The sequence below is a fragment of the Octodon degus genome, unplaced genomic scaffold (genome assembly GCF_000260255.1).
Source record: "Octodon degus isolate 3935 unplaced genomic scaffold, OctDeg1.0 scaffold00125, whole genome shotgun sequence".
In the NCBI taxonomy this organism is placed as follows: Eukaryota; Metazoa; Chordata; class Mammalia; order Rodentia; family Octodontidae; genus Octodon; species Octodon degus.
In genome coordinates, this window is record NW_004524701.1 from 8,289,660 (window position 1) to 8,309,493 (window position 19,834).

Sequence of the window (19,834 nt, forward strand, 5' to 3'; positions counted from 1 at the left end):
AATGTGCTGGTTCCCATATAATGTAAAATGGTCTTTCCTTTGCAAGTAAATCTGCTACTACCATCTGGCATCAGTCCTTTCCCCTGAGTCACTCTGAGAACAATAAGAAAAGGGCAGATTGAAGTTTTTAAAATAATGACTAATATTCAAAAAAGTACACTTAAAAGAGTAATTTCTAATGTATTCAATTAATAGGTTAGGTTCTTATGAGGTAAACTTCTAAAATGTATAATCTTGCCCTTTTGATCTTTGTAGAGCATATTATCTGATTTCTGAACACATTTTAATAAGTATAATAGAAAATTTTAAACAGTTTCATCAAACAACTGTGAGCAAATGTAGTGTCACAGAAGATGAAGCCCAAACCAGTATCTACATAATTGCAAAGAATTATCCATATGAGCTGATGAAAACAGATGGCTAAACTGAGTAATTTAGATACTCAGTGTTCTTCAAAAGCTCTAACAGTCCTCAAGAAGTCAAGATGTATTTCATATTCCCTTTTCTTTTGCAGTACAGTTAATTATACCAACAGAGAAATCCCCCAAAACTCAAAAGAGGCATGTATTAATGTTAACAAAAATTATTTGTAACATTCTAAAACAGAGAACTTAATATCTTACGTACGAGTACAGGCTCTAAAATTATCTAGATCATTTGGTTGAAAACCTAAGTGACCCTGGGCAAGTTAATACTTGTGCCTTTCTTCACTAGAAAGTGTGGAAAAACAACAGTATCTTTCTTTAGATTACTATAAAAATACAATTATATGCCTGTCACAGAGTTAATATTTAGTAAATATGTCACCTTTAATTAAAAAGCACTGCAATTTGATATATACTCTCAGATAAACCCACATATATACACATGCATACAGACAGATGAGAAAAGACTGCTTCTAGATTTCAGTGTTTCTCTTGAGAGAAAAAAAATTATGACCAAAGATAAAGAACTGCACATAAGATCTTCCAGCACAACTGCTGTATCTTTATGGGAGCAGTTTAAATTTATTAACCCACTCTATTCTAGATTAACGATTCTTTTTTTGGGGGGGCAGAGCTGGCATGGCATGTGGTGCAGGGGTTCAAACCAAAGTCCCCTGCACCTGTCTAAGCTTGCCTAAGTAGGTGCTTTAGGCCTCTGAGCTATCTTGCTGGCCCCCACTCTGTTCTAGAGGAGCTTCTTGGACAAAAGGTGAAAGAACCACTTCCTCTATCACAATCATATAGTTAATTTGCTATGCAAATTTAGAGATTGTATTTAAATTTTCCTTTAAAACTAACTAGATATTTTTCTCTTTGGCTCTAGTTTTGCCAAGAGCAATAGAATTTACATTATAAAATAAATGGATTTTTTTTTCATTAAGATATAAACTAATTTTATCACTGATATTAGAAAATGTAAGAATAAATGGAAATTTCCATACAGTGCCGTTGGGAATGTAAACACATGCACTATAAATTATTGATACGTATCCCATAATTTAGCAGTTCCAATCCTCAAAAACACCCAGGAGGCAGCAATGTATATATCCATTATAAGATAAACATAAGAATATCTCTAGTTCTAGTCATCACAGTCTCAAGCTGGGAGCAACCTAACTGTCCAACAGGAAAATGGATGAACAGTGGTACCTAGACTATGACAGGGCAACAAAACAGCTACACAAAACAACTTAGACATACCTCACAGGCATTATGAATGAAAGAAACATGACAAAAGTCCACACACTGATATAATTTTTTTTTTTGGCGGAACCGGGGATTGAACTCGGATCCCTGCGTTTGCCAGTCAAGTGCTTATCCTACTGAGCCATCTTCCCCGGCCCCACACAGATTTGATTTATAGGAAGTTCTGCAGTGAAAGACATCAGGATAGTTGGTATTTCTGAAGAATGCAAGTGTTGTCTGGGCAGGGACATGAGGGGTTTTGAGGGGTGCTGTGCAGGATCTCTTACCTTGATCCAGGTTAAGATTCTAATCATCACAATCATCTATAGTATGTAAACATTCATTGAATTGCCCATTTAAGATTTATATCCTGTACACAGCGTATTACAGTACATGTTTGTGCAACCTCAATTAAAAAAGGAAGGTAAGGGGATCTTAAAATGCTACAAAGCACTTTTTAAAAAAAATTACTGGTACATTTTAGCTATACATAATGATCACATTCATTATAGGGAATATAGCAGTTTAAGTGCTATTGCCTTACAATAAAATATGTACCTTTTCTACGTCAAATGCCTCGAAGCAGTTAAGTGCTATTACCTGACAAAATAAACTACCTTCTCAGAGTTCATGAAAAACAAACTGCATAGGAAATACATCAAAGAATCAACAACTGGGATCTCATCTTTTTAAAATAATTTTCTCTGCTTCAAATCTCCAACAGAATAAAAGGAAAACCCACAAACCGGAAAAAAATTATAGTCAACCCTTTGACAAAGGACTTCAGCCTAAAACATATAAAGAATTAGAAAAAAAAAAAAAAAAAAGAGGCCAGGGCCGGCCAGATGGCTCAGCACCTAAAGTGCCTGTTTAGGCAGATGCAGGGACTGGGGTTTAATCCCTGGCATGCTGTGCTGGCCCTGCCTCCAGGGTGTGCTGAGACTGATTGAGACTGTGCATGGTGTTGCTCACCTGGAACCCCAGTGCTTGGCTGAAAACAGGAGGATCACTATGAGTCCAATCTGTGTAGTGAGACCCTGTAGAACCTGTACTAAAATACATTAAAAAAAAAAAGCCTCCCCACCAAATTCAAAGACCCAACCGAAAAAAGGGCATCTGAGATGAATATATATTTTCAGATGAAAAATATGAATGACAAGTAAATATATGAAAAAATATTCAGCATCATTGGTGATTTGAGAAATGCAAATTAAAACAGCACTGAGATTCCATCTCACCCCAGAAAGAATGGGTTTCATCAAGAAGTCAGCCAATCATACTGGAGGGGATGTGAGGAAGAAGGAACCTTTCTCCACTGTTCATGGGAATACAGTCTGGCACAATCACTATGGAAGTCAGTGTGAAGATTCCTCAAAAAGCTAAGAGTAGAGGTTTCATTTGACCTAAGTATTCCACTCCTGGGTATTTTTCCAGAAGAAATGAAAATATACCACAGCTATGTATGTGCACCCATGTTTAAAGCAGCACAATTTGTTGTAGATGTCCATCAACTGAAGAATACATGAAGATGTGGTATTTTTATACAATGGAGTATTACTCAGCTATAAAACAGGATAAATCTGAGGTTTGTGTTGGGTAAATGGATGCAACTAGAGAACATACTCTGAAGGGAAATACATCAGACCTGCATATGCAAACATCATATTGTCTCCTTAGTGTGAGAACCTGAAAGAGAAAAATGTAATCTGAAGGGGGTACAACAGATACTGGGAAAATGGAACAAACTTATTCAAAAGGAAAGACTTACTGAGTTGAGAAGGACAGGAGAGGTAGTGAGGTAAAGAGATTATATAAGCAAGATGGTTTGAACAGCTGTATTATGCATTTCTGCTGGTCTATGGAAAGGAGCAGATGATGCTTAATTTGTTTTTTGTCCTTTTTTCAACTGTTTGTACTTTTTCTCTCTTTCATTTCCTTTTTTTAAAAAATGTATTTGGTTGTTTCAGGGTCTCACTATGCAGCTCAGATTTGTGGTGATCCTCCTGCTTTTAGCCTCACCAGTGCAGGGATTACAGGCATGCACCACTATGCCTGGACTCTGGCTCACTCAGCTCACCCTGGTGGCAGGGCTGGCATGGCATGTGGTGCCAGGGATTTTTTTTTTTTTTTTTTTTTTTTTTATTTATTTGTGTGTGTGTGTGTGTGTGTGTGTGTGTGTGTGTGTGGCCAGCTAAGCCCACCAGGGAGATTGCTCAGTAGAATAAGCGCTTGCTTGTCTGAGTTCAAATTTTTTTTTTTTTTTTTTTTTTGGCAGAACCAGGGATTTGAACTTGTGCTTTGTGCTTGCCAGGCAAGTGCTTATTCTGCTGAGCCATGTCCCCGGCAAGGTGCCAGGGAGAGCCAACTCCCCGGCAAGGTGCCAGGGATTGAACCAGGGTCCTGCTTGCCTAAGCACATGCTGAAGTGCGCTGAGCGATCTCACTGGCCCCTCTTAAATTTCTTATACATGTCTTTTTTTCTTTTTCCAGTTGTGCATGCATATATCTGGTAATAACTAGTTGGAAGATAACCCTACGTATTATAACAAATACTGTAAAATTCATATTTGTTAAGTAACATTCTGTATCACTTATTTTTTTTCTTTTAATACTATTTTGTACTTTCTCTTTTTTTTGGTACTCTTTAAAAAAATTAAAAAAGAAAACTACCTTCTCTGTGTTGTAAGTCATCTCTTCCAGGCTTCCCAATAACCTGTGAGGTATTTTGTTACTTTGCTTTTATGGACAATAACATGGCACATAAAAATGATTTCATTTAAATCTTTTAAACCTGTCTTTCCTTGAAAATTCAGCTACAATTATAGAAACAATGAGTTTATAAAAATCTGCTTGACATATTAGTGTCTTATGATACTGAGCAAACTCTAATTTCTGAGTCTTTATTTTTTCCTTAAAAATGATGCTACTACTATGGTGATGGGTTGCTCTGGAGATGGAATAAAATAATTTATGTAAAACACTGTGTGTGAACTACCACACAATTTCTTAGTATTGTTAATATTTCTTGTTTTAAGAATGTAATATGAAGATACTAACCTTATCTTCTGGCAAAGGTTTGTTTTTGGATTCAGACAAAATTTGCATTCTCCACATTGTGGTATGTAAAGTGGGATGACAGTATCACCTGGGAAACAAATGCAAAGATATCATCTTAAATATGTGGCATGTTTTTAAATTAACACAAGATTGCAAATTCTCAGTCCTATTAGCTGATAGAGCTCCGCAGAATTAATAATTTAAAGGTTTATTTATTTTTACTGGTTTTAGTATTTAGTACAGGGTCCACAGGGTCTCACTACACAGATCAGACTTGTAGTGATCCTACTGTTTTCAGCCTCCCAAGTGCTGGGATTACAGGCACGTACCACCATGTCCAGTCTCAATCACTGTCTCAGCAAGCCCTGGGGGTGGGGCCAGCACGGCATGGCATGTTGGGGATCAAATCCTGGTCCCTGTGTCAGTGTATGCAGGCGCTTTAGTCCACTGAGCTATCTGGCTGGCCCTCTGAAGGTTTAAAACTTTACCCACACAACATCATTCAGACTCTGGCCAGCTGTGCAAAAAGTATGTTTTCAAAATTTTTATTCAAACAAAACTCTTAAAAAGATTAACTGGAAGACAGATTATATGCTTCAAAATACTAATTGACTGATGTAGCTCTAAAAATTCTTGGTTAATTGGCCAAAATGAGCTTTAAAAGTTTCAGATGAAGAACATACTGCAAAATCAGAGAGGAAAACACTATTCTAAATATTACTGCTTTCCTGAGGGTGAATCAATCCAGACAGTTTTTTTAGGTTTTAATAACTCATAAACTGTGGTATACTTATCAGGAAGGTAATTTTCCTACAGTAATTAACCAGAATCATCAAGTGCTTTACTCTCCTTACCTGCCTTAAATTTAGTAACTCCTTCACCAACACTTTCTACAATCCCAGCACCTTCATGTCCCAAGATCACTGGAAAACACCCCTCTGGATCAGCTCCACTCAGGGTATATGCATCAGTATGGCAAACTGCAGTGGCAATAATCTATTAGGAAATTAAAAACGCATTAAGTGTGTGTGCAGGTACAATTTGGGGGTAAAAGTCAAACAAGGGATTTTTCTTTCATTCATTCTCAGCTCTTGGAAATATCTGCTGAAGTATTTTTTAAAATTGTATTTATTTTTTATTCATTTTAATGAGAAAAAAGATCAATGAAACAGTTTTCAAAACAGGTTAGTAGGGCAGTTACAATATTAATATATTGCATATTGTCTTCATAGTATTGAGAGGACAAGATGCAGACATGATATTTTGTCTAAACAATGTTAGTACAAACCTTCTCAAACTAAGAGAAAGTAGCTGTATATCCTATCTTGTGTATAAATACACACACATATATATATATATATATTCCCCCCCCCAACAAAACGGTCCTTTATACTTTTCAAAGTTAGTAATATATGATAAAAGGTTGCCTAACAACTAATAGCTGACCTTAAGTAGACGGGATGGGATTTGTTTTTTTTTTCGGAACTGGGGATTGAACTCAGACCCATGAGCTTGCCAGAGAAGTAGTTATTCTACTGAGCCATCTCCCCAGCAGACAGGATGTTTATCTCAGGACTGAGGTAGCTAGCTTGTTTGCTTTAGGCACTGAGACCTAGTTCCAACTACACACATTTGATCAATTTCCTACCTTCCTTGGCTGCCAACATATCCTCCTTTTTTGTTTTGTCACAGATGGGTGTTCCATTGCAGTTAGAGATGCGATATTTGGAGAAGTCTTTAAAGGACCTTTTCATACTTGATGCCAGTCCAAAGATTATTGGTACTTGATTTATAACTCAATATAGTTCAATAGTCCATAATAGTAGTGAGTTATCAGTACAACTGGCAATTATCAAAAGTTGTTGACTTGAGCCTTTTAAAGCTCAGTATATAGCTTTACTTTTTATACCTTATGGTTATACTTTTCTGCTGGATGGTTTAGACCAAGTTAAAGCAAGACTTAACTTTTGTTTTTGGTGATACCAGGGATCAAACTCAGGACCTTGAGCTTGCCAGGCAGGCACTTATTCCACTGAGCTATCTCCCCAGCCTTTTTTTTTTTTTTTTTTTTAACTTTTAAAGTAATTTTTGAGAATAAAAAAAATAGTAAAAGGGGCTGGGGAGATGGCTCAGTGGAATGAGCACTTCCCTGGCAAGTGCAAGGGCCTGAGTTCAATCCCTGGTTCTGAAAAAAAAAAAAAAAAAAAAAAGCAAAAGCAAAAAAAGAAATGATACAGAACTTTACTAAACAAAATGATAGGAATTCAACAATGGCTGTTATATTGCATATTGTTTTCAAATTAGTTTAGATTTCCAGATATAAGCATGTAAAATTGGTATTATAAAAGAAATTAAAAAGAAAAAACTTCTAAGCATTTACTGCTCCTTTCAGTAAATCAGCAGAAATCAGCAGTACAATTATTCAAGCTATCCTGTGTATATACATAGATATTTCTGTTCCCTCCTTTTTTTTCTTTTCTCCTTTCCTTCATCCAAGTTGTTACTTTTCTTTAAATAGTTTCTTTCCACTTTACATTATCTACTGTCTTTTTCAGATTTTATTTACTCTTTCAGGTTCTTATACTAGGAAGACAATACAATGTTTATACATGGTATGATTTTTTCACTAATGAGTATGGTCTGTAGTGTCATTTTACTTTAATACAATATTTTGTGCTTCTAACATGTATTTCTTTCACATTTTAACTTTTCTAAAATTAATAAATATTTATAGAAAATATAATCCATGGCATTTTTATAGAATTAGTAGCATTTTTGGTGGTATTGTGATGCATTATATACAGTGAAAAGAGGCCCATCTATTCTCTTTTTAGGTTGATGTCAGAAAAAGAAAGAAAACAAGGTAACATTTTGACACTGTGTGTTCAGGCGTAGAGAGGAATATTATTTGTGTGCAAAAGAGATCCTATCTCACTGGAGGCTTCATGAACTATTGAGAAATGTGATATCTAGAAAGGGCATTATTTCTTTTTCTTTTTGATACTGGGAATCAAACTCAAGACTTTGCGCTTGTCAGGCAGGAGCTTGCCACTGAGCTATCTCCCCAGCCCCAAGGGTAATATTTCTGAAGTACACTCATCTGGGCCAAAACTCAGAGCATGAAGTTGACACCACATAATGTCCACTCAAGCTACTCCTTTATTCTTGTCTCTCTGACCATTAAGTACCCTTTCAAATCACAAAAAGCACTGGAAGGCCAAATCTTGTTAGTGTCTGTATTTATACTTCTGCTTCTGGCCTCTACAGCCATATACAAGGTACTGCTCTCTGCTATATTCCAGTAAGTTCCCCAAGGATGAAAGCTGATCTAAGTGGGCTGCACATAGCTCATCTTATTATATCAGGACAAAAATCATCTTCATGGCAAAAGTACATCAGTTTAATTTCTTTTCTTTTTTTGGGGGGGGAACCAGGGATTGAACTCAGGCCTTTGCGCGCTTGCCAGGGAAGCCCTTATTTCACTGAGCTATCTCCCCAGCCTTAATTTCTGAACTTGAAGAAAAACACACAAAATGTGAAATTTCAGATTCCCAGATCTGGGTCAAAAAAGACCTTCAGTAATATTTGATCCTAGGTTTGTCCACTTGATATGTTATCTTTTAGAACGTGAACCAGGCTGTGTAGATTTGGAGGTAGGATGGCAGGGAAAGTATATTTACAATGATGGCAAAAAGACAGTTGATTCTTCTGGAAATGTGAAATGTTAGGAAAAAAATATTACTTAATGGTCACTACTTTAAAGTATTAACATATCAAAAAGAGTAGGATGCTAAAAACAAGGAATTGCACTTAACAAGGCTTTAAAGATCTCTCAGCTGACTGTCTTATACAATGTGCCTTTCTCTGGGCACAGCAGATGCTGAGAAGCAAGGAAATCATGAAATTTGCTCAATCTTGACCCTGACTACTGGACACAAGTACATTTAAAACTCTAAGTAAGCAATCATAAAAATCTATTTGTTCTTTGCTCTTTCTAAATCTTAAAGTCCCCTCTAGCAAAACTTTGTTTCTAATAAGATACCATGTATTTATAGGATCAACAAAATAGGAGAACCTTTAAACCCAAATTACAAAAGTTATACTGCAGTAATCTATGCAAACGGCTGCATCACCCAACACCAATACCAAAGACATGGAGAAAATTACTGCAAAGGCGAGGGGTTAGAGGAGGGGGGGTTGATTTAAGGTGGCATGACTCCCAAAGCCTTCTCTTTGAAGTTGTCCCTTGAGGTTTATCCTCTGCAGATCTCAGACCTACTCATCAATCCTGAGACCTCTATTTTTTTTTTTTTTTCTTACCCCCTATGCCATTACCTTAATTCGAACTTCATGAGCCTTTGGGGGTGCTACCTCAATCTCCTCTATGGAAAGAGGCTTTCCAGGTTCCCAAGCAACTGCAGCCTTGCATTTGATAACCTAAAACAGAGAAAAAAAAGAGAATAAGTAATTTACCCTTCTAAACAAATATTTGCTCCATGATCATCTTTTGTTACTGATGAATTCCAATTTTAGAAAGTTTATCACAGATTTGAAGAAATACACCTCTAATTAATGTGGAGAATTACATAAATAATAAACTTTAAATTCTTAATTGGCATGACTAACTGGTCAGAAATAAAGCTTCTTTTTACTAAAAAGTTTTATTTATCAAATATTTAATGATGCTCTACAATGTTGAAAGACGCACAGGTTAAAAATGCAGATCTCAACACAATCAGATTCAGTTGGTCTGGCTGAGGTACTAGAATCTTTTTTTAAAATGTATTTAGTACAGGGTCTACAGGATCTCACTACATAGATCAGACTCATACTGATTCTCCTGTTTTCAGCCCTCCAAGCACTGGGATTATAGGCATGCACCACCACACCCAGTCTCGGTCGCCGTAGGGGCAGGGCCAGCACAGCATGCTTGGAATCAAACCCAGCCTCTGAGCTCTGCCTAAGCAGATGCTTTAGTCTGCTGAGCTATCTGGCCAGCCCTGGAACTAGGATCTTTATATTTATTATATACCCTATTAAGTCTTTTGCTTAGGTTTAAATAGTACTAGTGTAGTCCCAAACTGCTGGTGGAAAAGAAAATACCAATATCAAAACAGGGAAACTTAGGCTGGGCATGGTGGTGCATGCCTATAATTCTAGCACTGAAAGCTAAGGTAGGAGGATTGCTATAAATTCAAGGCCAGCCTGGGCTATATAGTGAGTTCAGGGCCTGGCTGAACTATATAGCTAGAGACTGTCTCAAAAAAACAAAAACAAAAAAACCTTACATCCCTTAAAAAACTTAATGTTCTGTATTAATTAAATGTACTACTAAATTTAATTTCACATGTCCTTTACTAGACTAGAAAATTTAAAATTATATGCTTGACTTGTATCTATGGCATCCTTAGAGGTAGTATACCCCTGTCCTACTAGAGAGTCAAGGAGAAGAGGAAGATCTTGATCAGTTCACATAATGCTTATGAAGTAAGTTGAGGGCTGGGGATTTGGCTCAGTGATAGAACAAGCTGGAAGCTCTGGGTTTGTTCCTTGGCACCAAAAACAAAACAAAAAAAACCTCCCCTGAAATAGGTTGACAGAATAAAGGTTGCAAACCACTGGGTTTATAGGCAACAAACTTGAAAATCAGTAATTACAAAACATGTGACTAGTTCAAAGTGCTACAGAAAGAGGAAAAATACAAACAATCCCCCCCCCCCAGTCCAAAGTGCTACAGAAAGCAAAAAATGAAGGAACATGTAATTGGTTGATAGCTTTTTTTCCCCCATAATTTTATTGAGAAACAAACAGCAGTGAGACCGTTGGTTGGTAGCTTTTGGAAAGCATTGCATTTAACCTGGTCTTGAAGTCAAGAAAGAGGCATTTACAAATGGTGTGATAAAATACCCATATACAGGGTGATCAGGAAGGATGAATGAGGATGAATATGGACTCCCTTTTGTTGGCACAGTGCAACTTTGCAAAATCAGCTAGTAGTTACCAAGTTTTCCATGGCAAGTGGTGAATGAAGACTTGAGGAAAAGGAGCAGTGAAATACATGAGTGAAAAATATAGTGCATGAATATTTCAATGAAAAATACTGAACACTACTGTGGCTAGACATAAACCCTCCGCATGTATGAAATAAGTTAGTTTTTTACTTTGGAGAAGGGCCAGAAGTTGCACAGTACTAGATACTGGGAATAAGGTGGATGACAACACACTAGTATTTTTCTCAAATTTAGATTTTAATTTGCATTATTAGACTTTTCACCTCAGTGTACCACAGACCTGAAAGAAAAATCCCAAAGGATCAAATTTAGAATTTACAATTTAATCTTGTAAACTAGAAGTCCAAGGACTCTAATTCGTACAGAATCTAAATTTGATGCCCTTTCTCTTTAACAAGAGCCTGACCTTTTCCCTGCACGGAGAACTCCTAAAAACAAAGCCACATCCCAGAAGAAACTGCCCAACTTCAACCTCTGAACTCTCATGGGGTTACACGGTCTGAATTTCTGTAGAGATTCTTGGCAATAAGGAAACTACGTAGTTAAACATTAGAGATCACAGAGAGTTTACTATTTCTTTTAAACCTCAGCATTTTAGATCGTTTTACCCCTAGTCACTTCTGGTGTATTTCTGCCTCTTCTGTTAACAGGGTTTTCAGACTTCGTCCCACTGGGTCCGATTCGGCTGGAATCCTGACCACCTTGTCTTATAACCACTAAAGACTGCCAATTTAAGCTTGTTTTTAATCTAAAATGGGGATGATAAATCGAGGTGTTGCGTAAGGAGTGAAGGACACTATAAATCTATTTGTTTAGGTCACAACTCAAAACTGTTGCAGAAAGTGACCCGAGTCTCCCTAAACACGTCCTTCGCGGCCTGTCCCGGACTCCGCGTAGCGGGCACGGCCGAAGGCCCGGGAGAGCGGAGGCCGCAGGCCCGCGCGGGCACGGGGTTGGGGGTCCGCGAGGACCGCCGCGGCCGCCGAGCTCGGTGGCAGAGCTGCCCCCACCCCAGCCCGCGCCCTCCCGCAGAAGACACGACCCCCCAACCCCACGCGGAGCTACCTGGGGCGCCATCCTCACAGAAGCGTCCGCACCGGAGGGCTAGCGAGACCGTGCGCAGAACTAGGCTGCGGCGGGGCGGGGCCCTAAGCGGAGGTGGCGTCAGGCGCGGGGCTGGCCTCAGGCGGGGTGGGGGTGGGGTTCTAGTAGCTGCTGGGCCCTCCCTGCCGCAGGATTCTTTCGGGTGTAATTTTAGCCCTACCATTGTAGATGAGGCTTGAAAAAGGTTTAAGACGAAAAGAAAGGGGGATTTCACTAGAGGTACGTGAGAAACAGAAGTCTGCATCAAGTTTATTCCTCCATCGTAGGCAAATGTTTCCACAGGGGCATGGGGGCACAGAATTAGCGGCTGCCCTTTGGGATTCACTGTCTGGAAAATGTATGAGGCCAGGGAGATAGCTCAGTAGAATAAGTGCTTGCCTGACAAATGCAAGGACCTGAGTTCAATCCCCGATTCCGGCCTCCCCCCCGCCCCCAAAGAAAATGTTAAAAAGAGCATAGGAGGTTGGGGATGAGAGTCTGGAGACTTCTAAAGGCCCTGTGCAGCTGCTTCTGAGCGGTATCTAGATTGTGGCTCCGTGCTGAGGAGTGAGACTTAGGGACCTTCGGAGGGTGAGGATGAGGGCAGAAGGAATCTGCAGAGTCATGGTGGAGAGGGAGACTACAGGTCTAGCAGTTTTGTTCTTCTTTACAGAACTCAGTGTGACACATGCTACACAAGTACTCTACCCTGTGATACATCCCCACCAACTGTACTTTGAGGCAGTGATACAGGAGAAATTTGCTAGATGTGCTGTTTGTGTTCCCTGAAACTGGAGAATGAATTTCAAGGAACAACAAAGGTTAAGAATAAGAAAAGTTTATTGTGAAAGAGCACCTGAGAGACAAGAGGGGTCTTGAATGGGTTTTCAGTGAGGCATACTTTATACAGCAGACACACGTGGGCCAAACTGCCATCAACCTATGGGATTACAGTTATTACCACTTAGATAATATTGATCCACTAAGAAAACTGCAGCAAGGGTACTTGAAAAGCAAAGGTATTTTGGGGAAGGGTTATGTCCAGGTCACCCACATGGGTGACGGATGCCCATGCAGACTATACTGGACTAGGTGATACCATTTACAGTGTAATCTTGTTATTGTTTTCTCTCAGGGAGACATGTAGACCAGATCGTTGTGTCTTTATCTTGAAGCCCTGGCCTTCAACACATGTACCTTCAGCCACAATTCTAACATCTTTATTTTTTATAGACTTCCTTGAAAAACCAGGCCCTGTATGTATATTAAAATTTTAATTTACTTTAGCTGCCTGTAATAACTGAGTCTCATTCAGTTGGCCACACTGTCTTCAAATTTGTGATTGTGCTGCTTCAGGCTTCGTAAGTACCTATCGGCCACCACACTTGTTGACTCTTGAACATGGTGATTATTGTAGACACTGAGTTTTGTTAAGTGGCTCTACCAGACACCATTTTCCTTGACTTTTTGGCTGTTTCCAAGGCTCATTTCTTGAGTGTACACCATGAAGAATTGATGATTCTGTTCAAAGGCCTTTCCTTCAACTGCATGCCTCATTCAAATAACCTTTAGCTTCTATTTATATAAGGATGATTTACCAAATCACTTTCTCTAATCTGATTGCTTCCCATAATCTCCAGGCTTGAGCATATAACTACTACTAAATATCAGTCTTTATTAATTTGTTTTACACCTGGGGATTTGGCTCCAGGGCACAGTGCCTGCCTGGCAAGCATGAGTCCTGAGTAGAATTCCTGGTACCAAAGATTAGGGGGAAGTCAGAAAGAGAGAGAGAGAAAAAAAAGCTTTCTCACAGACTTGCATAGTGAAGTCACCTAAAACTTGTCTTGTGTTTTCTCCTTACAGGGATAGTTTAATCCTTCTCTGTGTTAACACCACCCACCTACTTGCCCCAGCAAAACACTTGGATATCTAAACTTCCCCCTCCTCAGTCTCTGTATTTAATCTATCACCAAGCCTTAATTATTCTTACATCTTTTCACTCCACTGATGTTGCCATTGTTCAGGTTCTCATTTCTTACAAGGATATTGAAAAAGCTTCCCATCTGATTTCTTTGATGCTGTCTCCTTAAATATAATGCAACTAATTTCTCCTGTCATGGTTTAAGGTTTAGCAAGGGAACAATACTATACAGGACACATAGTTTATAGAATTATTTTCTAATAGTCACCCAAAGAATCATATACAAAAAATGTGGGTAAACTGCCCACATGTTAAGACCAAAGAATCCAGTATGAGTCCAGCTGAAAACCTAGAACTCATAACAATGCCTCCCACAAGTTCAGCTTGAGCCTTAAAGCCCATGACAATGTCTCATTCATGCAGGCTTGCTTCAGGATTTGTGCTGGGAAGGCCCAAAGGTCAGTGGTGGAAGTTAGAAAGTCTGTGCCAGTGGGATGAAGGATCTTTGCGAGCAGACTGAGGGATCTGAACTGGAGCCAGGAAGCAACCCTCAAGGTAAGAATCAGAACTCCCCTGCACAGCCATCCTCAGCAACAGTGATGTCCTAAGCTCTCTGGTGATGAGGAAAGCGGAGTTCCCATCAGGAAGGCCAATGCAACAAGTTTCTCTAGGAGAGTTAGCTGTGCACCATCTTCCCCTCCAGAGCTAGGAAGTAATGCTCAGAGTGAACACCGGAGCTCTGAGGTCCTGAGCTCCACCTCTGATGAGAACAGTAAAGTTCATCAGAAAAGCCAGCATAATAAGGCCCTCCAGTAGAATAGATCAAGAGAACCAGTAGCTTCCAACAGCTCCCCAACAGCTTCTCCAAGCAGCTTTTATAACGACCTTGCAATAGCTTCTTTACTTTTGCCTCTTATGTTGCTAGCAGCAAACCCCAGGAGGGTCTTCATATACCCAACACCACGCAGGTTCAGTTCAGCTGGGTGTAACAAGTTGACCACCAGTTGGCAGTCCACCACATCCCCTTAGTTATCTTTCTAAAGCACTCAACAATCAATGCCATTTCCCTTCTGTTTTTAATTTTTTTTGTTTTGAGTTATGAAAAAGAATTATCCTTTTAAAAAAATCTTCAAGGGTTAAGTCCAAATTCCATAGCTACAGCAGACTGTTACCATCTGGTTGGTGGGTTCTCTTGATGCATAAAGGATTACAAGGTAGAGAAGAAAAAGGACTGAACACAGCAGTTTGTTTGTTTGTTTGTTTGTTTGCGGAACGGGGAATTGATCTCAGGCCCTTGCGCTTGCCAGGCAAGTGCTTATTCTACTGAGCCATCTCCCTGGCCCCCACAGCAGTTTTATTGTATAAGGAAAACAGAAAACAGTATTGCAAAGTGAAAGCAAAAGCCCTTATGTAATTAAACCTCGGAGGGAGTCCCAAAGGGGCTTTTGTACACAAAAATTATTATGGTTAAGCCAAATTGAAGTTAACCTACAGGGTTGCAAATGAAAAAGTTTGACTTAGATGTGGAACTTGGTTATTTAACAAGTGTACTTTTGCAAGCATCATTAATTATAATTTTATAAACAGCCAAAATAATGAGGCTTTTGTTCAGTGAACTTCCAAGTATTCTTGCTTTGGTTATCAACTTGTCCTTCACTGAATCTTCCAGGCCTCTTATCCTATCCTGTCCTGTCCTATCCTATCCTTTCCTTTCCTTTTCTCCCTTTCTCTTTCTTTTCTTTCTTCATTTTGTTATTGTATGTTTGTTTTGATTTTTGTTTTTTTTGAGAAAAGGTCTCACTTTGTAGCGCAGGTTGGCTTTGAACTCACTGTGTAAGATCCTGAGTTTGATTACTGTAACAAAAAAATCTGTGTAACAGTTTTTGTAAATATGACTATTATCAATATATTTGGTTCTGCCTTATCCAACAATAGAGGTTATTTTTTCCTTTTTTTTTTGCAGAACCGAGGATTGAATTCAGGCCCTTGCGCTTGCCAGGCAAGCGCTTATTCTACTAAGCTATCTCCCTGGCCCCTTCATTTTCTGATATCCTCTTCAATATCCTATTTCAGAGTATTATAATTTATTTATTTACATTTTTTAATTTTTAAAATTTTATATTAAAGCAGAAAAACCAAACCAAAACAAATAGTAACAAAGACAAAAAAAGGAAAATAACAAAAATGGTACAGAATTTCAAAATAGGAACAGAAAATTAACAATAGTTGTTATATTACATATTATCATCAAATTTGTTGCTCAGATTAACAGATATAGGAATGTAAGATTGATCAAACAATTGAACATTAACTCTTCCTTTCAATAAACCTTTTCCTAGTCCTTTTCATTATTTTAAAATTTATTTTAAAGGGAGTATAAAAATAATAGATAAAACATGAGAAATGATACAAATTTAATAAATGAAAGCAAAAACAAAAGATGAAAGGTATTTCACAGTGGTTATTATATTACACATTGCTGTCTTCAATGTAGTTGCTCAGATTATAGATATTAGCATATGAAATTGGTCAAAGTAAAAATCTAAACATTAACTATTACCTTCTGAAAACTGAAAGACATTAATCATTCAGTCATCTTAGTTATCATGTATATATATTTGCATGATTTTTCCCCTTTTTCCCCTAACCTTTCTCCTTTCCCTCAATTGTTCATTCTTTATGTTGTCCCCCCCCCCATTTTACTGTATCTAGTGTACCTTTCAGGTATTTTTTTACTCTTTCAGGTTCTTACACTACTGAGACAATATATTTATATATGTGAGTCTGATTTATTTCACGTATGATTATTGCCTCTGGTTGAATCCATTTACCTCTGTAAACCTCAAGTTTACCATTCTTTACAGCTAAGTAATACTTCATCGTATAAAAATTTCACGTCTTTTTTATCCATTCCTTAGGTGATGGACATTTTGATTGTTTCCTAAATTTGGCTATGGCAAATTGTACTGCTATAAACATGGATGCACATATATCACTGTGGTATGATCTTTTCAGTTCTTTTGAAAAAATATACAGAAAGGGAATAGCTGGGTTGAATGGGACTTTTAATTGTCTTTTGAGGAGCCTCCACATTGATATCCATAGTGGTTGTACCAGTCTACATTTCCACCAACAGTGGAATAGAGTTCCTTTTCCCCCACAGCTTCTCCAGCATTTGTTAATAGTTGATTTTTTTATGATAGTCATTCTTTCTGTGATGGAAAGACATAGATTTCTACTTACATTTGCTCAAGTAGTTTTAATGTTTCTTTTTTAATGTTTAGATCTTTAATCCATTTGACTTTAGTTTAGTGCATGGTGATAGACCTGGATCTAGTTTCAGCTTTCAGCATGTAGAAAGCTAGCTTTTCCAGCACCATTCTTTAAAGACATTATCTTTGTTCCAGTGGACATGTTTGACTCCTTTGTCAAACATAAGGTAACTGAGTGTGTTTGTACTTGTGTTTGCATCTTCTGATCTGTTGACCCTCACATCTGGTTTTTTTTTTTTAAATCAGTATCAAACTGATTTTGTCACAGTAATTTTGTAGTATAATTTCAAAGGATTGTGATACTTCCTGCTTTTCCTTTGTTGTCCAGGATTGCTTCTGTAGGCCTCTTACAGTTCTAGATGAATTTTTTGATGTTTTCTCTACATCTCTGAGGTATGCTAATAGTACTTGATTGGATTGTACTAGTTTGTATAACAGTTTTGGTACTATGGCCATTTTCACAATGTTCATTCTTCCTGTCCAAGAGCAAAGAATGCTTTTCCATTTTCTGAAATCCTCTTCAATCTTTTTTTTCAGAGTATTGTAATTTTCATTGCATAGATCATTTACTTCCTTTGTTAGATTAATTCCTAAGTATTTCTCTTTTTTAAATTTAGATATTATTGTGAAGGGTATTATTTTTCTAATTTCTCTATCAGTGAGTTTGTGTAGAGCAATGCTATTGATTTTTGGGTGTTTTTATCCTGCTATGCTAAAAAGTTTGTTTATTAATTCTAGGATATTCTTGGAGTTTTTTTGGTCTTCCATGTAGAGTATCATGTCATCTGTGAATATGATAGTTTAACTTCTTCCTTTTCAATTCTTCTTTTTATTTCTGCCTTTCGTCTAATTGCTCTGACTTATATTTCCAGAACTATCTTGAATAGGAGTGGCGATAGTGGACGTCCTTGTCTTGTATCTGATTTTAACATAAAATCTTTCAGTTATTCTCCATTTAGAATGATGTTGGCTGATGGTTTGTCATAGATAGCTTTTATCAGATTGAGGTATAGGCCATCTCTTCTGATTTGTCTGTAGGGATTTTTTCATGGATGAGTGTTAGATTTTGTCAAGAGCTTTTTCTCTATTTAGATGATAGTGTGGTTTGTGTTTTTGGCTCTGTTGATATGGTATATTACAATTATAGATTTGTGTATTGTGTAACCATCCCTGAATTCCAGGATAAATCTCACCTCGTCATTGTATGTAATCTTTGCGATGATTTGATGCATTTTGTTTGCTAGTATTTTCTTGAGGATTTTGCATCTATGTTCATGAGGGAGATTGGCCTATAGTTCTTTTTTGGTTGGGTAGTTTTCTGGCTTTGGTATCAGTGTAACCCATGCCTCAAGATATGCATTGGTGAGAATTGCTTCCTTTTCAATTTCATTGAAGAGTTTAAGGAGTACTGGGATTAAATCTCCAAATTTCTTGTAGAATTCAGCTGTAAATCCGTTATGATCTGACCTTTCCTTTGTTCATTTTTATTTTTTGTTTTGGTTACATTTTCAATTTCATTGGCTGATATCGGGTTATTCAGAATTTTTACATCTTCTTGACTGATTTTGGTAATTCATGCATATCTAGGAATCTGTCCATTTCTTCTGTGTTTTGTATCTCATGAGAGCAAAAATTTTGAAAGTAGATATTGATGATCTTCTGAATTTCTACAGGATCTGTAATAATCTCATCCTTTTCATTCCTTATTGTTTCAGTTGGACTTTTTTTCTTTACTTTTTTGATGAATTGGCTAGGGGTTTGCCAATTATTTTACATCTTTAAAAAAAGCTACTCTTTGATTCGTTAATATTTTGTATTGTTTTCTTTATCTCAAGTACATTAATTTGATATTTATAATTTCTGCTCTGATATTTATAATTTTCTACCTATTTTGGGCTTGATTTGTTCTTGTTCTTCTAGAAGCTTGAGGTGAAACATAGGATATTTATTTGTTCTCATTCTGTTTTTCTAATTTGTGAGTTCACCACTATAAATTTAACTCTGAGAACTGTTTTCATTGCATCCCCAAAATTCCAGGAAGTTGTGCTTGAAATTTTGTTGGATTGTAGATATTTAATTTCAACTGTGACCCATTTGTTGCCAAGGAGAGTGTTATTTAATTTCTTTGTGTTTATGGGGTTTGTGCAATTTCTTTTGTTATTCATTTTCAATTTCATTGCCCCATGATCAAATAATATGCATGGGATAATTTCAGTTTTCCTTCATTTTTTAAGGCATGATCTATGGAATAGTATATGGTCTATTTTAGAGAACAACCCATGTGGAGCTGAAAGGAACATATATTCAGATACAGGTATTCAGTTGTGGAACATTCTGTAAATATCTGCTAAGTCCATTTCTTCAAAAGTTTGGTTCAGTTCTGCTACTTCTTTGCTGATTTTGTGTCTAGTTGAACTATCTCTTTGAGATAATGGGGTATTAAGGTCCCTTGTTAAGATTGTGTTATTGGTTATTTGATTTTTCATGTCCTTTAAATTTTGTCTTATATAGTGGGATGCATAGATATTTATGACTGTTATTTCTTCCTCTTGAAGTTTTTCTCTAAGACATATAAAGTAAATTTTTATATCTTTTGATCATTCTTGGCTTGAAGTTTACATTGTCAGCAACTAGAATAGCTACCCCTACTTTTTTCTGGGCTCCTGGCACATGGAGTATTGTTTTCTATCCTTTGACTTTCAGCCTAAGAATTTCCTTTTGAGTTAAATGTGTTCCTTCTATACAGTATATTGTTGGATTCTTTCTCTCTCTCTCTCTCTCTCTCTCTCTCTCTCTCTCTCTCTCTCTTTCTTTCTTT

At 37.4% G+C, this 19,834-nt stretch overlaps 2 protein-coding genes across 2 annotated transcripts in view; one reads left to right on the forward strand and one right to left on the reverse strand.

The window, feature by feature from the left end:
* LOC101583574 (alcohol dehydrogenase class-3) overlaps positions 1-11,889 on the reverse strand; it is a 16,456-nt gene extending 4,567 nt beyond the window's left edge. Inside the window, exons 1-5 of the mRNA XM_023700606.1 lie at positions 11,803-11,889; positions 9,062-9,163; positions 5,581-5,722; positions 4,727-4,814; positions 8-93 (exon numbers count right to left, since the gene is read on the reverse strand). Of these exons, the coding sequence (XP_023556374.1) occupies positions 8-93; positions 4,727-4,814; positions 5,581-5,722; positions 9,062-9,163; positions 11,803-11,814 (430 nt within the window). The 5' untranslated portion in view covers positions 11,815-11,889. The remainder of the gene's footprint in view (positions 1-7; positions 94-4,726; positions 4,815-5,580; positions 5,723-9,061; positions 9,164-11,802) is intronic.
* Positions 11,890-11,979: 90 nt separating this feature from the next.
* The window catches only part of LOC101584331 (ATP-binding cassette sub-family G member 2), a 209,682-nt gene continuing 201,827 nt past the window's right edge, over positions 11,980-19,834 (forward strand). The window contains exon 1 of the mRNA XM_004640645.2: positions 11,980-12,060. The gene's annotated coding sequence lies outside the window, so the exon portion shown is untranslated. The remainder of the gene's footprint in view (positions 12,061-19,834) is intronic.